Source organism: Sinocyclocheilus anshuiensis, unplaced genomic scaffold (assembly GCF_001515605.1).
Source record: "Sinocyclocheilus anshuiensis isolate Anshui unplaced genomic scaffold, SAMN03320099.WGS_v1.1 scaffold481, whole genome shotgun sequence".
Taxonomy (NCBI): Eukaryota; Metazoa; Chordata; class Actinopteri; order Cypriniformes; family Cyprinidae; genus Sinocyclocheilus; species Sinocyclocheilus anshuiensis.
The window spans coordinates 1,044,519-1,060,615 of record NW_015539907.1 but is presented as its reverse complement, the minus strand read 5'-3'; the positions used below and the strand labels follow the sequence as shown (position 1 = coordinate 1,060,615).

The following is a 16,097-nucleotide window of genomic DNA, read 5'->3' as shown; positions in this document are numbered from 1 at the left end:
CCCCCCCCCCCCTTTTTGGGAAAGAAACCATTTCCTGTGGAAAGGAGATAGAGAGAGGGGTAGACAGAGGGATAGGATTGGGAGAAGGAGAAAGCAAGGGGGATGGAAAAGTGAGAAAGGGATGTGTGGAGAGATATGGAGAGGAATAGATAGCAAGAAGGAGATGGAGACAAAGAGTGTGGCGGAGCATGAAAAGAGGGATATGGACAGATGAGGAGAGGGATAAAGGTGGAGATAGTGGAGAAACAGGAACAGAAGAAGATAACGCTGGAGTAAAAAGCAGAAAAATGAAAAAGAAAGGGAGAGAGGACACTGTTTCTGAAGAAACATACTGTACAGTGGGTGCAGTGTTAGTTTCGTTTTAGTCATAGTTCTCCTTATGACAAACGTATGTTAAATGAAGTCAATATTGTACTCTGATTGAAGTGTTGTTTAATTTTAATCCACAAAATAACATTTTAGTTCGATCAGGGCTGATTTATAATGTGAAATATGGGAATAACTCAATGGGCCTGCAACAATTCCAGCTGAATTCACGAAGGATCCAGTGTAATGAATTCAATTTAATTTTTGTCAGAATACGGGCCAAGATTTCCTGATTATGGTCCTGTTGATTATGTGCAAAATGACAAAACCATATCAGACTGTCACAGACCACATTTTTTGTCATGTGCTAAAGACTTTTTAATTTTCTGTTTTAGAGACTGTTTAGGATGTTACACTACATACAGTGCATAGTAATTGCACATTCTGACTAGCATGTAACGTAGTTCAAGTTCATTGTGTGCACAAATGTAACTTGTAATAGTAAGTTAATATTGTGGATATCACTTATTCTCATACATACACTACCATTCAAAAGTTTTTTTTACTTAATGCTTTTATTCCACAAGGATGCATCAAACTGATCAAAAATGACAGTACATTAAGAAGTTAGAGTTCAAGTTGAAATAAATGCAGTTCTTTTGAACTTTCTATTCACCAAAGTATCCTGAAATGATTTCTTTCCTCAAAAATAATAAACATCACAAATGTTTTCAAAATTGATCATAATGAGAAATGTTACTTGAGCACCAAAATCAGCATATTAGAATGATTTCTGAAGGATCATGTGACACTAAAGACTGGAGTAATGATGGCTGAAAATTAACAGAAATAAACTACATTTTAAAATGTTAAAATAAAAAATCAGGAAAAAAGAAAGAAAAATGGCAAACTTTTAAACTTTAGCCTATTGTGTATGTACAGCAGTATATGTTTAAATGAGCTAGTCAGCCTACTAGCAAAACAGTTCTGAAAATTAATCATACCAAAATAAAAAACATGGTTACTATAGTTAAACCATGGTAACCACAGATTAACCGTGGTTTTGCTACATTAACCATAGTTTAATCATGGTATTTGTAGTAAAACTGTGGTTATGCAAATGGTAATCAATACCCCAAAAAACCATGGTTACTACACATTTACTACAATAAAACCATGGTTAATTTTCATAAGGGCTGGTGCTTAGCTTTTTCAGTTAGAGCAGATAAATCCCCAGTATTTTTTTTCTTGGTCATATTTTTGTCAAATTAAAGCTGTGATTCATCTTTTCCATCTCATATTCATTATTGCAAAGTCAACAAACATTTTTCTTCAGTAATTCCAGTGAATTGAGACAATTAACACTGAGTGGGCGCCTGTTAACAAAGGCTATTTTATGACACACCAGAGCTTTTTTTCACTTCTTGCAAGTGTTGCATAACAGACAACTGCAGGATTACACATTGTGAGACGCATTCTGTCATATCTTGAGCAAGCACCTTTTAAAACCTTGTTCCACGGTATCATAATGAGCATCGGTTTTAGTGTATTTGCACACTGTTTAATGCGTTAAACATTCACATGTGAAGCATATGGAGTGTGCGTTCCAGAGACGCATACATGATTTCTAAGAATGTCAGAAAGACCGGCCTGTCCTTTGACTGCCGGCAGATGAGTTCAGTCAATTTGATGGGTTTTAATTGGCTCCGTAAACCTGGATGGATTTGACTCGAGGGGTCATACTGTAGGGTCACTGAGAGATACAGTCCTGTTTCTCTCTTTAAAAGGAGACGGTGAAAGATTTTTTTCCCCGCCGAAAGGGGACGTGCAAAATGAGAAACGGAAATCGTCCAAGAATCATTTGCATTCAACTTTTATCAGAACGAGAGGAGGGTGTTTTTAAGAACGATAACGCTGCGAGCTGCACACACCAGGTTTGACTGTAGGAGTGTGTTTAAGGTATTGTGGTATGATGGTGGTGCACAAGTGTGTGTGGAAAGGTGCATCTACCTCTTTTCCTGATGCTGTGCGTGTATAAGGAGGAGGGAGGGAGGGAGGGGGCTGGTTAATATCAGACCAAATAATTAGATTCGCTATCGGGGCGGCGGCAGCAGTGCGGGGATCAGGCAGATTAAAGCACGGCCGTCGTCATTAATATTCATGAGGGAGCAGGGCTCGGACGAGGGGGCTTAGACTGTTCCTCAAAGCTCCATACTCGGTGGGGCTTAAAGCGCCGCTCTCAAAATACCCTAGTTCCTTGTGCGTCAGAGGGTGGGGGGTATATTCACCAACGCCAGGGTTACACTCTAAAACATGTGGCGCTCTTCCTTTAGGATAGTCTTCTGTGTAGTTATTTTTCATACTGTCTTTTAGCCACCCGCACAGAGGTGGCATGATGACATGTTTCCTGCATTTTCCGGCTTGTTACAAGAATACCTCTTTTTTTTTTCAAACTGTCAGTCATTTGGCATCTTTGACAATTGGTTTCAACTCAAGCATGATTTACAAGTAGTAATATATGATGTTCAGATACATTTAAGCAGGATCCAAAATTGATGCTCACAAAGTGTCATATATTGTTCTTCATTTAGCTGGTAACTTTGTCTATTAGTAACATTACATGGTGTAAATTGAATTGCAAGAATGATGGTCTGACCCCATGAATATGGCGTGTGTAACTGAGGCCGACTATAGGAAAAATTCAGAAATGATTGGATACCAAAGTTTTTGTTTTTCCTACAGAACATGCATTTTTTGCATTAAGCCACACTATTTATTTATTTAAATACTGAAAATGCAGTGAGATTGTCCCAGTTTACCTGCATGCCTTTGGCCAGTGCACTGCAAAAAATGGTGTTTTAATGAGTTTTTAATTAGTCTGTTTTCCAGTTCGATGTCTTAAAATGCATGAAACGAGATAAATTAACTTGAAGCAACATAGAATGCACTTGTTTCAAAAAAATGTAATCTTAGTTTTAATGTTTTATTCAGTGTTGTTTTTTCAAGTAAATTTACCTTGTTTCAAGGATTTTAGATGATTTAACTGTTGAATTAAACAAAAATATTTTTGAATGGAATTTTTTGCAATGCAGAGCCAAAATGTAATTTTGGATCATACATTTATGTTTTCTTTGTTGTTCTTCAGTAAAAAGTGCTTCATGTTGTCAAAAAATCCTAAAATAAACAGAAGCCACCAAGAGGTCTAGAGCAGCTCCATGATATTGCACAAGAGTGCATGGGTCTGGATTGTACACAAGGAATGTACAATTTTCCACATGTGTCACAACATGGAGTTCTGAAGCAGAAACGTTTGCTTTCCAAGATAAACTTCTGATGATGAAATTTCCACTGATGTAAAGGCCGTTAGAAGATATGCAAGTCACAACAGATGTTATATTTTGTAGTCTGGAATCACTTGTGCCACTTAATTCATCGTCAGATGATCATTCTTACAATTTTTTTAAAAGTTATCATTGGAAAAAACATTGTATTAATGATTTGGAAGAAAATCCTATGCTGTGATGTGACCAAAACTTGGGCCTTTTTCTGCTAGATCTTGCGGTCCTTTTTTGCCCAAGTGATGTATCTAGTCACCTGGCCACTTAAAGATGTCTTTTATTTAGACATATTCAAATAAAGACCCGCTCTGATCGTCTTGATTGTTTTGAACCAGTTCTTGTTCGCTATTGATAGTGGGTCATAACCATTTACATCTTCACTTACTCCTCGTGTGCATCTACACATGCCGATCTGTCTGTGTGTCAATATGTGTGCGTGTTTAATTAGAGTGCGAGTTTGTCTGGAAGTGTTTTGTCAAAGGCGAGGGCTGACCAGGCTGCCCTCTCCTTTTGTGAAGCTTAAAGTCGAGTCGTGTTAAATGAGTCTGAAACAAATTAGCAGAAGCACGCAGCACTTATGCCACAGACGGCTCCAGCATTGGGTTTCAAATTAAAACAAAAGGAGCCCTATCTCCTTATCAGCACTAGTTCCCCATGAAATACAATACGGACTGTATCTTCAGGCAAGAACAGACCGAATTAGAAAGAAACCCTTCAGCTGTCCTCCTCTGCGGCCCATCTCTTCCCCTCATCCTCTCGACTGGTGGCTTTTTATTCTCCTTTACACAGTTGAACTAATGTCTTTTCATGTTCTCCTGTCTTTAAAGTTGATTTGGTAGCATGTCAGGGATAGAAGGGCTAGTCTCCACAAGGGCAAGTCTTTAACTTCATGTAGCCGAGTGAATGAACGAGTGGGAAGCTTTTCTTAAATATGAGGCTGTTGTTGAACTGGCCCTACAGAAATGCTGCCACCTAGTGGAATGGATCAGTCAATCAATTTTGTGAATTTGAGCCAAAAAAAATCAACCTTTTAGTTTATATACAGACTGTTATCAGCTCCATACAATGCCTTTATTGTGGTTGGATTGGGACAGAGTTTGTCAGTCGTTCTGCAGTTCATTGTGAGAGAATTTCTGTTAAATCTGACATTGAATCGGGTGTGTTTCCCATTAAACCTATTAACGTATACTTCAGCTAAACAATGAAACGTTCGTGTGGAAAAGTCCAGGTGTGTTTATTTGGATATTTGCCAGCTTGCCTTTGCATACTTCGGTAAGTTTACTGAAAATGTTCAGTTGAAATGGATCTGCTATACCCACATGATATCCCCTTTCCAAACTCCAGGTTTTCTTAGGGGTTTTCTGACCCCCCATCTTTTCTCACTCCTTGCATCCTTCTACCCAGTCCCCTATACTAGGATGTCTTTGTCCTTTTTTACCCTTTTAATGTCTGTGGTTAGAAGCAAAATTATTTAAAACTATTTATTGGTCAGGAAGTCAGGTTATATGATATTGAATGTTAAAAGAGGCATGCTGGATGCTGAATTTTAATGGCACATTATCAGGAAGAAGGGATTAAATGTGAATGTGCTATTTGTATTTCTTTGAACATAACATAAAGCCATTTCCTAAGCTGAAAAAAAATGTCACCGTGTCTCTCACAGATAAACAGGTGGTTGTCTCTTGAAAAGTGCAATTCAAAAGCAGTTTTGTAGTGTATAGACAGCAGAAAATGTATGGGAACTGAGGACAGTTAGTAATGTTCAACCCATAAGGGTTTTTCAGTGGCTAAAGTGTTAACAATCCATAGAAAGCCAGAAATGAGTGTATAGTACTATGCTGCAGAATAAGTATTGTCTATTTTAAAGGGGTCATATGATGCGATTTCAAGTTTTCCTTTCTCTTTGGAGTGTTACAAGCTGATTGTGCATAGATAAGATCCCTGAAGTTGCAAAGACTAAAGTCTCAAAACCAAAGAGATATTCTTTATCAAAGTTAAGACTCTGCCACGCCCCCCTAAAACGGCTCGTTCTAACACGACCCCACATATCTACCTCACTATGTGGAAATATTTGCGTAATGCCACCCAAATGTGCACGCAAAGAAAGAAGGCGTGGTTTCAGTAACCGCAGTTAGTGTTGAAGCAGCCATGTCAGGGAGACGCTGTGTGTTTCTAGGTGAAAGCAAAAGCACTTTATTTGGCCTTCAGAAAGTAGATGCATTTAGGAATCTTTAAGATTACTTACAACAGAACAGCAATGCATTTTATGGACGACCGTTTCGTGAACCTAGGAGAGGCTGTAATTCTGACTTTGCTATGACAATCTGGCGCTTCTGAATCAGCTACTGTTTTGTTATTAGTTTTAGTATTTGCTATTGACTGTTCAAATGCGGAGTTTTGCGCATCGTGTGTGTGTGTGTGTGCGCGCGCGATTATGGTAAGGGGCGTTACATTTCCAACGAGTGCTTGCGGTGTTCGGCCAATCACAATGCACTGGGTCAGTTGGCCAATCAGAGCAGACTGCGCTTGTCAAAGGAGGGGGCTTTGTAGAAAACGAAGCGTTTGAGAGAGGCGGGGCATATAGGACCTACAATAATGTACAGTATTTGAAAAATAATGTGTTTTTTGAACATTAAAGCATGTCAAAATATTATGTTACACCAAATACACAAAATAATTATCTTTAAAAAAAGCATCATATGACCCCTTTAAAGGCAAGACCAATTAAAAAAGCTAAGGTTATTCTATATATATTCTATAAACATAAAACTACTACTAATGATAATATATAAAATTATTATAATTATCTCACAGAAGCTTATTTTATGTCTGCTTTAATGGCAAGTCTCAAAATGAAAATGTTATAACAGAAAATATATTTTAGATTTTTTAATTTAAATGTGTTTTTTATTTTGAAAGATGTTTCTTTAGCACATTCTGTGAATGTGAAATTGTATTTTATAACTGAACTTGCATCTTGCATCTTAAAAATAGCACTCAGGCAATTTTAAAATGAACTACTTGAATATATTTGTAGAGAAATTGTTGATAAGCTATTTTACATATAATGGATTTGACTTCATTTTAGTATTCAGTTTAAAGATTTGAAAGTTAATCATTTTAGGAAAGAACTGCATTAAAGGGTTACTCCACCCCAAAATGAAAATTTTGTCATTAATTACTCACCCTCATGTCGTTCCAAACCCGTGCTACGAGAATACTTTTTGTACTCAAAGGAAACAAAAATAACGACTTTATTCAACAATTCGTCTCTTCCATGTCACCGTAGCGCAATTTTTGGAGAGTATCCACTGAACGAGATGAATTGTTGAATAAAGTCGTTATTTTTTGTTTTCTTTGCATATAAAAAGTATTCTCGTAGCTTCGTATAATTACGGTTGAACCCCTGATGTCACATGAATTATTTTACCGATCTCCTTGCTACATTTCTGGACGTTGATCGTGTTACTTACATTGCTGTCTTACGGGTTTGGAGCGACATGAGGGTGAGTAATTAATGACAAAATTTTCATTTTGGGGTGGAGTAACCCTTTAAACATATTCCAGCATATTGACAGGTAATTGCTTATTTACAAAGATCTTTCGTATATATAAAGGACACAAATGAACCCAGCTTAAAAAACAGGAAATGAGAAATCTTAACCATAAATAGCTTTCGTTTTAATATAACAGTGTCTTTTGTATAACATCTGTGTTAAATCTGCTGGAAGTGTTGCTCTAAATCTGTCTGTGTTCTTTTAAAATTGCACGGCTGACCTTGTTTCTCTTTCCCTTTGTGTGTGTGTTAGAGGCCTGTAATGTCTCTGGAGTGTGAGGAGGCAGACTGCTGGCTCAAAAGGATTCCTGTGACCTCAAGCCCCACCGAGTCAAACTGCATCATCTACAATCAGGGTACAACACCAAAACACTTCCACATGCACCTTTCACATTCACTACAGTATTAGATGGAGACTCTAACAGTGACTGTTTGTTTTACAGGAGGAGCATTATTCTGTAAGCTGACGCAGGAGCTGTCTAGTGGAGATGCACTTCTTGCAACGCTGTCCTGCTCCACCGCGGATCCGTCGGCGGGGACTCAGAGTGTGCGGATGAAGGAGGAGCCTGCGTACCCTGCTGCTTTGCACTCTGAGATCCAGCTCCTCCCTCAACAGGCTGGCATGGCTGCCATCTTAGCAACTGCTGTCGTTAATAGTGAGTCACTGCTTGCTGATAAACACAACATGTCTATACAGTTTCTTGCATTTTTATGAGTGTGTTTACATCTGTGATTAGGGATGGTGGGCCGTGTTTGTGCATATGTGCGAAAATCATGACGCATAATACTTAATAGAGTAAAATGAATGTTTGTGTTTTTTTTTTTTTTTAGGACATTAAAGTTCTTCTTACCACAGTTCTGCTTCCACAAAAAGTACCATGATTACTATATATTACATGGCAATATTCATTTAATACTGTTATAATGGACATGTACCATGATCATAACATATACCATTTATATAATAATAATAATAATTAATAATAATAATTTATGCATTTAGCAGACGCTTAAGCGACTTACAGTGCATTCAGGCTATACATTTTTTACCAGTATGTGTGTTCCCTGGGAATCAAACCCACGAGCTTTTGTGCTGCTAACGCAATGCTCTACCACTGAGCCACAGGAACATTTATATACCATGGTATATGAATTTGGTAGTCTTTCAGTACCACAGTGTACTCACGTAAAATACCTTGGTATTCATAAGTTTGGGGTCAGTAAGATTATTTTCTTTTTTGTAAGAAGAAATTAATACTTTTATTCAGCAAGGATGTGTTAAATTGATCAGAAATGACTAATCTTTTGTAGCAATGTGAAAAGTCTTTACTATTTCAAATGCTAATCTTTTGAACTTTCTGTTCATCAAATAATCAGTGTCCACAAAAATATTAAGCAGCATAACTGTTTTCAACGTTTTTTTTTTATTAAAACAGCAGTTATTTTAAATTGTTATAATGTTTCACAATATTAAAGTTTTTACTGTATTTTTAATGCAGCCTTGGAGAGCATAAGAGACTTATTTTAGAAATGTTAAAAAAAAAAAAAATCATGCCTACCCAAATCTTTTGAATGATTGTGTGCATATTAACATTTTTAAGAAATAAATTTAAAATAAGTGAATACATTTTATACATAATCACTGACTAATATAGTTTTGTAGAAAGAATCACTGTACATTTGATTTGGGAATGAGACAAAATTTGAACTTGTGTAGGATACATATTTGTTTGCATTTTTTAATTTTTAAGTTGCTAGATGTTGCAAAAAGGATTTAGAATGAAAAAGAACTTAGTTCAGCAGAAAACAGACCAGGAAACAGAAACAGAACAGGAAATTTTTTTTTTTTTCAAGTTTGAAATGCCATAGTATTTTAACATGAAAAAAATTATACACCTTTCACCTTTAAGTTGCTTGTCATTCATGCTCATCATCAGTAGGTGGCAGTGTTGTGTCAGTTCCAACAGCTGCAGAGTTAATTGGCTGGTACAGCCCTCTCCGCTGCTAAACTGCATGATGAGTGGGAGTAGACACGGACATACCATGATGAAGACATGAATAATCACTGTAAATAAGGCTAAAGGGTAAAACATGATCAGCCCAACTTTGTGCTTCCCACTGCATTAGCTGGGCTGTGAGTAGACGGATAATTGGGATGTGACAGTCGTTGTCAAATATAGCCTGTTCAACGTGTGCCCTGACACCAGATCGGCCCGATTACGTGCACACACACTCTTGCACACATCACAAACTCACTGTGCCCGTTGCCGTGGAGATGATAGAACAATTCTGATTGCTTTCTCTGATTTATAATTGTGTGTGTATTATGTTTGCGTGTGGTTATATATGCAGTGAGTGTATTACTAAACATCCCACTTATGATTAAATACATGAAGTGTATCAGTTAGAATAAATGGGATAAATGGCATATCAGGAAAAAAAAAACATTACTGTTGTCTGTTAAGTATGTTTTCTAACAAAAGTTTTTTTTTTTGTATAATCCATGTATTGTCTGTACACACAAAGCACAAAAATATGCAACACCAAGAAATGAGTGGATATCCTTCTCTAAACCCTCTCTCTGTGATAACTGATTATCCTTTCAAGATATAAATAATTTGTTAGCTTTGTTCTTACTTGTATTTTGTGTGTTTGTGTGTGCAGAAGACATTTTCCCTTGCAAAGACTGTGGGATCTGGTACAGGAGTGAGAGAAATCTCCAGGCCCATCTTATGTACTACTGCGCAAGCAGACAGAAGCATCAGACCTCGGCCTCTCCTCCACAGGACAAGCCTAAAGATTCGTATCCTAACGAGAGGCTGTGTCCATTCCCACAGTGCAACAAAAGCTGCCCCAGTGCCAGCTCTCTGGAGATCCACATGAGAACGCACAGCGGTGAGTTTCTTTTTTTTTCTTGAAATGGGCACGCTTGCATTAGTAACTGTGTAAAAGCGAATTATCCGTTATGACTGATTTGTAAGTAAGTATGTCTTTGTCTCTTAATGTGTCTCCAGGAGAGCGTCCATTTGTGTGTTTGATTTGCCTGTCAGCTTTCACCACTAAGGCGAACTGTGAGCGGCACTTGAAGGTTCACACAGACTCGCTGAATGGTGTGTGTCACGGCTGTGGTTTCATCTCCACAACGCGAGACATCCTGTATAGCCACCTGGTCACCAGTCACATGGTTTGCCAGCCTGGCTCTCACAGTGAGGTGTACTCGCCCAAACTGCCTCTGGCTGCAGGTAACAGCTCTAATATCTGAAGTCTGCAGATCACAAACAAATCCAGTGCAAACTTAGTCTCAATGCTGCATATTGGTACCTCATACTTTTAGTAATTCTTTACATTTACATTTTTTTAAATGAAATTTCTCAAGCATGTTAGTTTAGAAAAATGTATTTAGAAAGAACTATCAAAATAAGTGAATACATTTTATTTATACAACGGTTTGTTCAAATCATGTCAATAACTCAAATACATGTTTACACAGTATACTCGCACATGAAATCCTGTCCTTAAAACTTTGTCAGAACTATTCATCAGATCTGCTGACCTTTAAAAAAATATTTTAGACATAAGTATTCTTAATAATAAGATTTAAAGGAGTCGTCCTGTATGTCTGTCATTTCTTTTTTTGTGACAGGCTTGAGTCCAGGAGACTCTGGCATTGTTCTGAAATGTCAAGTGTGCGGCTACACCGCCGATACACCTGCCCTACTTCAGCAGCATGTTCACACACACCTGGAAGTGAGGGTTCCAGCTGAGAGGAGCCCTGTGCCTCGCCAGAGCAGTCCTCCTTCCTCTGAGCTTCCAGAGCTGCAAGAGACGGAGCCTGCTGCCTGTGTGCCCCGACCGGACTCCTCCAGCCCAGGAGCCAATGGCAGCTCAGCCTCTCAAGGCTGCAGTCCCCTCAGCCAACTCAATATCAAAGAGGAGCCACGTTCAGACTACGAGAATGACTCAAAGGAAGAAGAACAGGCGGGCAGTCCTCAAGGAAATGCTGTGGAGGCAAGCTCATCTCATTCTACTTCACCTAAGAGCCCCACAGTGGTGGTGGTTAAGACGGAGCCAGCCAGTCCCACTCCAGGTTCCAGTCCCATACACCCTGGTACGGGCGGTTCGGTTCTCCCTGGAGGTGCAGTGTTCTTACCGCAGTACATGTTCAATTCTGAAGCTGCCATAATGCCGCAAGCGTCTGAGATCCTGGCAAAGATGTCTGAGATGGTACACAGTAGGCTTAAACAGGGACAAGGACCAGCAGCTGGACAGCAGAGCTTCTACCCACCAGGCTCTCCTGCTAGTGTTCACAAAGGAGCCACTTGCTTCGAATGTGACATCACCTTCAACAACATCAACAACTTCTACGTCCACAAGAGGCTTTACTGCTCCAGCAGGCATCAGCAAGGTGAGGCAGCGGGTCTAATGAAGGAAGGGCCGGTCACAGCAGCTGCTCCTCCTGCCGCTCATGCTGCTTCACCCCAGGCCAGACCTGTCAGCCGTGCGGCTTCGGCCTCTCCTAGCTACCCTGACCCTGCCCCAGGAGTTACGGCATCGGAGCCCAAGTTAGTAGAGGTGAAAACTGAGGATCCAGGGTTGAAAGAGGCCACCTGCTCATCCTCCTCAGAGGGAGAGGGACCTGGGGGAGGGCAGGCCAGCGAGGGTAGCCAAAGCCCTAGTGGCTCTGCTGAAGACCAAGACGATGATCCCACTCGCACCTTCTGCCAGGCCTGCAACATCCGATTCAGCCGCCACGATAACTACATTGTCCACAAGCGATTCTACTGCGCCTCGAGACATGATCCCTCCAACCAAAGGTCCAATTCTGGTAAGGCCGCCTTCCTTCCCCAACCTATCCGCACACGCAAGCGCAAGAAAATGTATGAGATCCACATGGCTCAAACTGAGGCTTTGGCCAATGCCACTGCTTTGCCGGCAGCAACAAGTCTGGGGGTAAAACAAGAGGGCCCTTCCGTTCCTCCATTGCCCCAAGTATCCACCCCAACACGCAGCTCAAGTCCTGAAGGTGATGGACCCATCGACTTGAGTAAAAAACCCAGACTAAGAGAAAGCCAGAGAGGGGGCAGCGTTCCCGCTCTGCCCCTTACTGACTACCACAAGTGCACCGCCTGCAGCATTAGCTTCAACAGCATCGAGAACTACCTAGCCCACAAGACTTACTACTGCCCTGCAACAACCCTGCAACCGCACACTATGGAACAGCTTAACCGGTTGAAGAGACCTGCTTCCACTTCCCCGAAGAACCGAGCAGTGGATGTGCACCCTGATGCCAAAGGGCTTCAGACGGGCAAAACCGCAGCGGTCCTGCATCCATCCGCCCTACCTGGCTCTGAATCCACTCCTCCACATGTGCAGGGACCAAAGACCCCCAGCACCTCCCCAGTTGTGTGTCCTTACTGCCCTCCCAACAGACTGCTGACCTGTGATCTGATGGAGCATTTTAAAACGACTCATGGTCTGGTGCTCACACTACAACAACATTCCGAGTCAACGCAGTCCTCTGGAGTCAGTCCTAGTCCTAGCCTTAGCCCACGGGAAGGAGCTCCTCTCACCTCTCCTAAAAAACCAAGCCCTCGGAACCGTAAGGACAGCGTGAATGGCCGGAGCATCAAGGTGGAAGCAACATCTCCTTCCTCACCTGTGCTTAATGGAAGTCCGCTAGAACCCCAGTCTGTGGGGTCTGGTTCTCTGAAAACCGCACCCCCTGCCCTCTCCCCTACAGGAGTAACTGTGTCACCTGTGCCTGAAGCGCTAAGAGAGGTTGGGCAGCTAGGCCACACCCCATTACCCAAACTCCTCCCTGAAAAGGCAGGCCTTGCTGTAAGCCACATCCACACAACTCTGTCCACACCTAAAACACCCCTCGCCTCTCCTCTGCAGAACGGGAACACCCGCTACTGCCGGCTGTGCAACATCAAATTCAGCAGCCTCTCCACTTTCATTGCACACAAAAAATACTACTGTTCCTCTCACAGTGCCGAACATGTCAAGTGAGCCCTCTACCCAGTCAATTCTGCCATTCCTCTCATGCATAGAAGTGCCAATCACGGCACTGCCTGACCAGAGCATGATAGCGGGACTGTTACTAGCCAGATATGGACGTCTTCATGCCGACCGCGTTATCTGGTGTTGTTACTATCGTAACTTATTACACGTTATGGGTCAAGTTTGTATTACACTAAGAGATGAGTCTACCTGCACACACAGAATGTGCCCCACTGACCTATTCCCTCATCCATGCAGATTTCTTCTTTCATTTGTGAGTTTAAAAATCTGCTGATGGAAATAACATCTTGCCCTTTAATTAGCTTTGAAAATGCTGTTTTAATCACTCCTAAGTTTTTATGTTCATTTTAATCAACGATGGCATTGGTAAAAGATTGTTTGACTGAGCCATTTTTGTTTTGTTTTAATTCGCTGATTTGGGGTTAATTCTGACCCCTAGTGGAGGTCTTTATAGAACAAGGTCTGCAGATTTTTGTCAATACACTGACTCGAGAAAAAAAGTAACCCAGTTGAAGTTGGTGTCATCTGGTTACCAGTTCAAGATGAAAGTTTTTGAATGATAAAAAATGTGAAGAAACTATTTATCATCTATCATCCTCATGCATTTCATGTGAGTTAAATACTACCTAGTTTCTTTTGAAAGAAAGACTTTGTTTTTTGTTTTCATACCATCAAAAGCAACCATTTCAATCTTCAGTGTGGTGTTTTTCTTGGTTCTTGCATATGAAAATGTGTAATATTTGAATTTTTTGCATTGATCATTGGGACTTGTGAGGACATTCTGTAAGTGTTGGTCTAGTAAGGGAGAAGACGGCACACACTGTACTGTCTCAGTATTTGGTCGTTGCTTCCAGACAGACATTTTCCATCAGATGGATGTGCATTACGGATCTAAGGACTGTCTTGGGGTTTTAGGGTTTGGATTTCGAACAGTGTAAGATGTTTGTTGTCTCTAGTCTCCAGCTCACCTTGCCGAATGCAAAACTTTCACTGATTCAAATCCATAACCCTTTTGACCTACTGAAAAAGTGCCATCTGTACTCTAGACGAACCGTCATGGACATGCAAAGAAAAGCATGTTTGTTTGGTCTTTTTCTTTTTAACCTTGAAATGAAGTATAGCATAGAACAGATTCACATCAATGTCTTGCACACTGCTGATTGATGTTGAAGGCCACTGAAAGCAAGAGAATTTGAAACTGACTCATTGCTCGTATTGCTTCTTTCTTAATCTGGCAACCCAGTGTCACTCTTGTCCTTCTCTCGTTCGCTCTGTTTCTCTCTCCTTTTCAATTTTGCATTCTCAATGATGACTCAGTGATGTTTTATGCTCCTTTACATGTGTGTGTGTGTTGAAAAGAACAGCGTCATGCAATCTATCCTCCTGTGCAGGCTACCTTGGCAAAGCCTTAACAAAGACTCTCGTCAATATGTCTGAAACAACGGGTCACTTACGTCCACAATGCTCGTCACTCTCCCCCACTAAGTGGACTTTGTGTATGTTACCAGTGGTGTTTCCCATTTCCTGTGTTACAAAAATGGAACCTCAGTTGTCTCTGTGGTAAAAACAGGAACGAGTGCAAACGAGAACAGTTTAAAGGGGTCATATGATGCTGCTAAAAAGAACATTATCCAGGCGGATCCGACGAATGAGCGGCAACCACATGTGACGGACCCCGGGCTGGATTCCGCTTCGTCCACGGTGAAAGTTGATGTATTCACTCAGCGACCAGCACAGATCAGCTCTAGGCATGACGAAGCGGATATTGTCCTCTTTTGGAAGACCAAACAAAGTAGTTTCGCTTTCACAACGAAGCACACAGCGTCTTCATGACATGGCTGCAGCATCAACAATACTACAGTGAGAATAAAAGTTACGCCTTCTTTCTTTGCGTGAACATTTGGGCGGCGTTATGCAAATCTTCCCACATAGTGAGGTAGATATGTGGGGGCGTGTTAGAACGAGCCATTTTAGGTAGGCGTGGCTGACTCTGAACTTTTATAAAGAATATCTCTTTGGATTTGAGACTTTAGTCTTTGCAACTTTACAGATCTTCTTTATGCACCAAGAGCTTGTAACACTCTAAAGAGAAAGGAAAAATTGAAATCGCATCATATGACCCCTTTAAATTTCTCTATGCTGTTGTGGATTTGAAACGGTGCTGCACCCGTCGTGAACTCACACAGAGGCGTTTACAATTCCATTGTTTTATCATTTAGCGACTGTTGCAAGTCCAAAAGACCAGTGCTGAAAACCTTTGACATTTCCAGATCCCTTTTCTGTTGCACTGTGTTGTACAAAAAATGCTGAATGTTTTAGTTTTAGAAGCTTTTTTGTATGTATTTATGTTTTTACAGCACTTTTCCTTGTCCAAACCTATCCCCGAAGGACTTAATCGTGAATTTAGAACATTCTAAAACAAATGAAAGGTAATTAAAATACTTTGTGAATAATTAAAAATGTTGATGGAAAAATAATGAATGTCAACCTTTTTCTTTGTTTTGATTTTTTGTTTTTTTTTTCAGCTACAAAAAGTTCCACTACACACTTGTCCAAACTATGCATGGGAAATAAAGAGTCCAGAAGGACATTCAAAGTGCAAGAGAACTTGTCATACTCTTCTCGCTTTAAGTAGTTTGTAGACTGTGATGCAACACATTTTGCGTTCTGGGAACTTTGCATAACATTGTTTTTTTATGAAGTGATTTATTTATTTTTCTCTTTGGCTCAGCCGTTTGACACACAGTGTTTGTATTGGTGGCGTATTTTACTTTTATGTGTATGAGAATAATAATCAAAGGGATAGTTTGCACAAAAAAATGGGCCGTTTAAATTTTTTTTTTTTTTTTTTTTAGTAAAAATATTTATTTAGA

General features: G+C 40.3%; 1 protein-coding gene across 1 annotated transcript in view; it reads left to right on the top strand.

The window, feature by feature from the left end:
• The window catches only part of LOC107686266 (zinc finger protein ZFPM1-like), a 95,589-nt gene extending 80,740 nt beyond the window's left edge, over nucleotides 1-14,849 (top strand). The window contains exons 5-9 of the mRNA XM_016483193.1: nucleotides 7,454-7,556; nucleotides 7,644-7,856; nucleotides 9,865-10,095; nucleotides 10,215-10,442; nucleotides 10,844-14,849. Coding sequence (XP_016338679.1) covers nucleotides 7,454-7,556; nucleotides 7,644-7,856; nucleotides 9,865-10,095; nucleotides 10,215-10,442; nucleotides 10,844-13,212 — 3,144 coding nt within the window. The 3' untranslated portion in view covers nucleotides 13,213-14,849. The remainder of the gene's footprint in view (nucleotides 1-7,453; nucleotides 7,557-7,643; nucleotides 7,857-9,864; nucleotides 10,096-10,214; nucleotides 10,443-10,843) is intronic.
• Nucleotides 14,850-16,097: the final 1,248 nt, after the last annotated feature.